Source organism: Ammodytes marinus (genome assembly GCF_949987685.1).
Source record: "Ammodytes marinus genome assembly, chromosome: 8".
NCBI classification, from domain to species: Eukaryota; Metazoa; Chordata; class Actinopteri; order Uranoscopiformes; family Ammodytidae; genus Ammodytes; species Ammodytes marinus.
Genome location: NC_137212.1, coordinates 2,491,276 through 2,498,775, shown reverse-complemented (window position 1 = coordinate 2,498,775; position 7,500 = coordinate 2,491,276). Strand labels below are relative to the sequence as shown.

Below are 7,500 nucleotides of genomic sequence, written 5' to 3'. Positions count from 1 at the left end.
AGTGCTCCTCCTCTTCCTCCCAGTGAGTGAAAACCTTCCACTCGCTCTTCATCACTTCCTCTTCCTCTTGCCTCCGTTGCCACGACACGCGAATCATGTTTCCACAGCAACAAAAACCACCAAAATACCAAAAAACTGGGAATGTCCATAAAACCGAGGCTGTATTCAAACCTTCCTACACAAAATCATACTTTTACTCTACTCTGAGTGGTTTCTCCACCCAAAAAATAAAAATAAAAAAATTACTTGGAGGTTTTTTTTCAATAAAAAAATTTAAAAAAAATATTTTAAAAATTCTAAAAAATCTACTCTTGCTCTGGTGTTTTTTTCTGGCATCTATTTGCCCCAAAAATAAATAAATAAATAAATGAAAATACAAATTAACTAGCCTATCAATACCCTAATTGATAAATTGGTGATGTCATAGTCTAGCCCGCATTGCAGCTGTTGCCGCCGGTAGCTTCTACAGATGTGTATAAGTCCAGTGCTCCTTACACCCTCCAAAAGCATTTGAACAGGCATTACACACACACACACACACACACACACACACCAAGCCGTAGTGTGTGAGCCCCTGTCATCCAATCAGAAGCAGCGGAATCCCCCTCCAATCCCCGCCCATTCCAAAAAAAAAAAAAAAAAAAAACCCTAGTTCGTCTGGGAGAGTCATCTGTCAGCCTCTGGTGACCGCTGGAGTGTGAAATTAAAATCTGGGAGGGTGTGTGTGTGTGTGTGTGTGTGTATGATGGAGAGATAGTGTGTGTATGTACATGCTAGGATATATGTGTGTGTGTGTGTGTGTGTGTGTATATATGATGGAGAGACAGTGTGTGTATGAGCATGCTAGCATATATGTGTGTGTGTGTGTGTGTGTGTGTGTGTGTGTGTGTGTGTAATTGAGAGATAGTTTGTGTGTGTGTGTGTATGATTGAGAGATAGTTATGAGTCTGTGTGTGTGTGTGTGTGTGTGTGTGTGTGTGTGTGTGTGTGTGTGTGTGTGTAATTGAGAGATAGTTTGTCTGTGTGTGTGTGTGTGTGTGTGTGTGTGTATGTGATTCAGTGTGTGTGTGTGTGTGTGTGTGTGTGTGTGTGTGTGTGTGTGTGTCTCCCAGTAGAACAGAAGGTCAGTAAGGTTCCCGGTGGGAGCCATAATGTCGGCCCCCCAGGCTGGAATACTGAGCTAATAGAGATGTCACCACTGACACACACACACACACACACACACACACACACACACACACACACACACACACACACACACACACACACACACACACACACACACACACACACACACACACACACACACACACACACACACACACACACACACACACACACACACATGTAACTACAGTTCTGGCTCCAAATGCATATTAAATACATGTTTAAACACCCAAAAACTGTCTGAAATGGCCCAAATATGCCAGATAGCAATAAGCAAATCCGACTTAGTGTTGTTATTTGTATGGTATGCGTCATACACACAAAAGGAAAAAGACAAAATAAACAACTAACATGGCGTACTCTACTTAACAGGTTTCTAAGGACATTGTTTAAACTAAAAGGTAAATGTTAAGCAGAAAATAAAAAGTCAACGAGGGGTCATGTAGGTCCCTTCAGTACTGTTATATAGTCCAGGAAAGGCTGACATATCTGTTTAAACTTCTCGGCTCTCCCTGAAATCTCATATCGAATTTTATCCATATATATATAGAGTACTGCAGACCCAAATAATTAAAATTAATGTGTGTTAGCCGAGGGAGTTTTGATGTGTTAATGTGGGCCTCAGTCTTTGTGTTTACGTATGACATCACACGTTGTTATGGTCACACTATAGATTGCGTCACCCGGTGAGTTGTTTCACGGTTAACTGAGCGTGACCGTCAAGGTAAACCAGTCATGATGGCTTCACACAGGTCTAGTTTAGACTATATTTTATACGGAAGACATTTTGACTTTACATAGGAGAAATACGGGATAATCTGAATTTTTATGGGTCTTTTTTTGCATCGTATTTAAATAGAAAACTGTATATTTTTCTGTGAAATCCTATTTTTGTTTATATTGGAAGGAGTTTATAGATTTATACTATCTATCTATCCATCTATCCGTCCATCTGTCCATCTATCTATCTGTCCATCTGTCCATCTGTCCATCCATCTATCTATCTATCTATCTATCTATCTATCTATCTATCTATCTATCTATCTATCTATCTATCTATCTATCTATCTATCCGTCCATCCATCCATCCATCCATCTATCTATCTATCTATCTATCTATCTATCTATCTATCTATCTATCTATCTATCTATCTATCTATCTATCTATCTATCTATCTATCTATCTATCTATCTATCTATCTATCTATCTATCTATCTATCTATCTATCTATCTATCTATCTATCTATCCATCCATCCATCCATCCATCCATCCATCCATCCATCCATCCATCCATCCATCCATCCATCCATCTATCTACGTTACTACTGATGTATTACTGAATATTATTTTCATGCCAGATTTCATATTGTCAGCTGTTCCATCACACACACTGACTTAAAGCAGTTCTGTTACAAGCTAATTGGAACTAATTAATTGGAAGTTTTCCAATTAAGCCCTATCCCCCATTTCTCTCATAATTATGCAAATTTGCACGAATGCTTTCCGGGAAACAGCTTATGAATTACTCGTAATATAGTTAATTTTTTAGGAGGTAATTAAGAAATAAATGGAACGTAGTTAATGTGATGTTAATGTAGTAAAAGTAGAGAAATATTATCAAATTCAGTGTATGAGACCCTGTTAAGCATTTTGCTAAATCATTATGAACTCACCTGTATTTAGTATCTATTTAAAATCAATAAGTAATGAAGTTTGCTGTTGTGCTTTTTTAATATTAACAACAGAATATCCATCAGAGCTCTGTACTACAAGCGTTTTTTCATGGGCATTTTGAAGTGTTTTAATGCATTTTATACCATTTGTGAAGCACTTTCAATGGCTATTGTATAGAAATGCTGGTCAAGAGGTTGTATTTTGTTAAGTGTATCTCTTGCCTGTATAATAATAAAAATAATAATAATAACATTACATTTTATATTCCTATTTTTTAGTCTTTTCATCAAAGTGTGTTTATGTTAAGTGTATATTTTGTATATTGTGTAATTAAAAAAATACATATATAATTTTTCTTTATAAAAAAAAAATTAAAAACATTTTTTTTTTTTAATATTTAATAAAATGTATTATATGTTTATCTTTATCTCAGCAATACGGATAATTTTTTTTTTTTTTTTTCTTTTTTTTGTGAAAACATAATTTTAGTTTATTGTATTTCCATGCTTTTCATTTTGTTTTGTATGTTTGATATGTCTGAAATAAATTGAATCAAATCAAATCAAATCAAATCTTTTAAGAGCAAAACAATAATAAAATCCTTTTAAATAAACTATTGTGAGACTTACATCCTGCAGTAGTTTCTCCAGGTTGTCCTGTAGCTCATAGAAGTATCTGGAGGTGATGAGTCCCTCTGTGCTCTTGTCCAGACAGTCCCTGCTCAGCTCTATCAGCTGGTGGCCCTCTTATATGTAAATACTAATACTGGTTTTACTATACGATAACATTTATTTTTTTTTATTTTTTCAAGGGGTCCTACTAAATTAATTTGTTTTATACTACTATAAGTTTTTTTACGTATTTTTTAAAATTGTATATTCCTATGTTTTAGTCTTTTCATCAAAGTGTGTATATGTTAAGTGTATCGCTTACCTAAATAACATAAAGAATATATAGAAAAATATAAAAAAATAAAATGAATTAAATATTTGTAAAAAAAAAAAAAAAAAAAAAATATCCCAAATAAAATCTGCTTATTCCCGTGACTGTGTATAAACTGTTGTGAGACTTACATCCTGCAGTAGTTTCTCCAGGTTGTCCTGCAGCTCATAGAAGTATCTGGAGGTGATGAGTCCCTCTGTGCTCTTGTCCAGACAGTCCCTGCTCAGCTCTATCAGCTGGTGGCCCTCTTATATGTAAATACTAATACTGGTTTTACTATATTATACAATTTTTTTTTCTTTTTTCAAGGGGTCCTACTAAATCAATTTGTTTTATAATACTATAATTTTTTTTATGTATTTTTTAAAATGTTATAATTCCTATTTTTTAGTCTTTTCATCAAAGTGTGTATATGTTAAGTGTATCGCTTGCCTAAATAACATAAAGAATATATAAAAAAATATAAAAAAATAAAATGAATTAAATATTTGTAAAAAAAAAAAAAAAAAAAAATCTGCTTTTCCCGTGACTGTGTATAAACTGTTGTGTGACTTACATCCTGCAGTAGTTTCTCCAGGTTGTCCTGCAGCTCATAGAAGTATCTGGAGGTGATGAGTCCCTCTGTGCTCTTGTCCAGACAGTCCCTGCTCAGCTCTATCAGCTGGTGGTGGATGAAGCTCAGAGTCCCGTCAGCCAGGGGACAGAGAGTGTCCGGGGCCGAAGAGGAGAGGAGGACGGACAGGCGCTCCTCCATCTGGGCTGTGGCCTGGAAGAGAGACACATTTACATTATTATCTGTCTGTCTGTGTGTCTGTCTGTCTGTGTGTCTGTGTGTCTGTCTGTCTGTGTGTCTGTCTGTCTGTCCGTCCGTCCGTCCGTCCGTCCGTCCATCTGTCTATCCGTCCGTCCGTCTGTCTGTCTATCCATCCATCCGTCCGTCCGTCCGTCTGTCTGTCTATCCATCCATCCATCCATCCATCCGTCTGTCTGTCTATCCATCCATCCATCCATCCATCCGTCCGTCCGTCTGTCTGTCCGTCTGTCTGTCTATCTATCTATCTATCTATCTATCTATCTATATATCTATTACTCAGAGGAGGACAGGAGGACGGCTAAACGCACCTTCATCTGAGCTACTAGATGGAGGGAGAGAGAGGGTCTCTGTCTGTCTGTCTGTCCATCCATCCATCCATCCATCTATCTATCTATCTATCTATCTATCTATCTATCTATCTATCTATCTATCTATCTATCTATCTATCTATCTATCTATCTATCTATCTATCTATCTATCTATCTATCTATCTATCTATCTATCTATCTATCTATCTATCTATCTATCTATCTATCTATTCAGAGGAGGAAAGGAGCACAGCCAGGCGCTCCTCCATTTGGGCTGTAGCCTTAGGGAGGGGTGGCAGGGTGCGGGGGGGGGGGTTGGGGGGTTATATGGATGAGTCAGAGCATAATTGTCCTGTCCACATCCACATGTTTCATCTCTATATCTGTTCAGAAATGCTCTTTCATCTTACTATAGGACTTTAGGAATACCTGTTCATGTACCTTATATAAAATAGTATATGTTTGATGAAAAAATAAGTTATGTTTAATTAATTTTTTATTCTGTAAGTTAAAGGCCTACTTCACCGGTTTGAATATGAAGGTGTATTGAATTCTGAGATCCTATGTAGTATAAATGTGCAAAAAAAATTAAAATCGGTTCATCCTAGCCTGAGAAAAGGCAGAAAGAGTGTTTTTTTAACCCTATATTTCTCTTTCTCGTGACATCACAGAAAGAGAAATATAGGGTTAAAAAAAAACTTACTTTGTAAATATTACTGTGATGTATTTTACTGTGACATCACAGTAATATTTACAAAGTACGTTTTTTTTTAACCCTATATTTCTCTTTCTGTGATGTCACGAGAAAGAGAAATATAGGGTTAAAAAAACACTCTTTTAATTTTTTTTGCACATTTATACTACATAGGATCTCAGAATTCAATACACCTTCATATTCAAACCGGTGAGGTAGGCCTTCAAGAAATATGTTCTTAATATGTTGATATTGTACTGTTATAGGACATCGCATAGCAGACACATGGAGAGATATACGACGAAACAAGTATGTCCGCTAAAACCTAATTCTACCTCAACTGTAGTTTATTTCTTTAAGTTTCTGGCCTACGATTACATCGAACTAATCGCCATGAAATTACCTTCACCTGACGCATAGTTATGTGGTAAGAAATTTTTATTATTGACAGGGTGTGTGTGTGTGTGTGTGTGTCTGTCTGTCTGTCTGTCTTAGTGTGTGTGCGTGCGTGCGTGCGTGTGTGTGTGCAGTACTAACCTTGGGGAACCTCTCCTTGTAGACATGGTTCATCATGACGATCTCGTGGTCGAAGGAGATGGGAGAACGCCCCGGACTGAAAGAAAACAATACAGATTAATTTACATCAACTTTAAGTAAACCATATACATTTCTAAATATATATATATATTAAAGGTGCTACGAGGAACTTTTAAATATTTCTGAAACAGTCTCATTTTTCCTCTGATGATCATAAATTACATGTAACAGCAAACGAGACCATCAGTGCAGAGAATGCGAATTTATATATAGTTTTTCTTAATGCCTTTGTCATGGGGTATACGCTCACCCAGGAACAACAGCTGGCGTGGTAAAAACACTACCGCTTTTAGCCCGATATGAAATAGAAAAAACATTGACATGATAGTTCGCTGCAGAAACCACAATTGAGCAATCTCTATGTGACAGACCTGTGTGTGTGTGTGTGTGTGTGTGTGTGTGTGTGTGTAAAAATCAAGATGTCGGTCACACACACTAAAGGGACTTCGGGGTCTTCATCGTATGTTCTGTAAACCAGGAACCATGACAACCTCTGGACACATTCCACTGCGCGCACACACACACACACACACACACACACACACACACACACACACACACACACACACACACACACACACACACACACACACACACACACACACACACACACACACACACACACACACACACACACACACACACACACACACACACCAGTGCAAAGGTGACGCCACTCGGGACTAGAAGAGTGTGTGTGTGTGTGTGTGTGTGAGTGTGTGTGTCTGTGTATTACTCATGTTGTGGGGACATTTTTCTGTTTAGAGTGATATTGCTTAGGTTAGGGTTAGGGCAAGTCCCCAGAAATTGAATGTATGTCTATAACTGTGTGTGTTTGTATGTGTGTGTGTGTGTGTGTGTGTGTGTGTGTGTGTGTGTGTGTGTGTGTGTGAGTGTGTGTAACTGTCAGTAATAAACCGAAGCTGTCCACGACTCAACTGCCTCATTGCAGACAGAGTCCATCAGTTCTCTAGGGATCGGACTGACAGTGATATCTCCATCTGACACACACACACACACACACACACACACACACACACACACACACACACACACACACACACACACACACACACACACACACACACACACACACACACACACACACACACACACACACACACACACACACACACACACACACACACACACTCACACTCACACACACACACACACACACACACACACACACACACACCTTCAACCTTTCTCTACAATGAGACAAACTGGCGACAGCAGCAATATCCTTGACCTTTTCTGTGTCTCACTTTCAGGGGAATATTGGGATGACGGCAGGTTGAC

At 37.8% G+C, this 7,500-nt stretch overlaps 1 protein-coding gene across 1 annotated transcript in view; it reads right to left on the bottom strand.

The window, feature by feature from the left end:
• mast2 (microtubule associated serine/threonine kinase 2) overlaps nucleotides 1-7,500 on the bottom strand; it is a gene marked incomplete at its 5' end in the record, with an annotated part of 199,097 nt that overhangs the window by 42,313 nt on the left and 149,284 nt on the right. Inside the window, 2 exons of the mRNA XM_080032778.1 lie at nucleotides 4,342-4,551; nucleotides 6,139-6,214. Coding sequence (XP_079888904.1) covers nucleotides 4,342-4,551; nucleotides 6,139-6,214 — 286 coding nt within the window. The remainder of the gene's footprint in view (nucleotides 1-4,341; nucleotides 4,552-6,138; nucleotides 6,215-7,500) is intronic.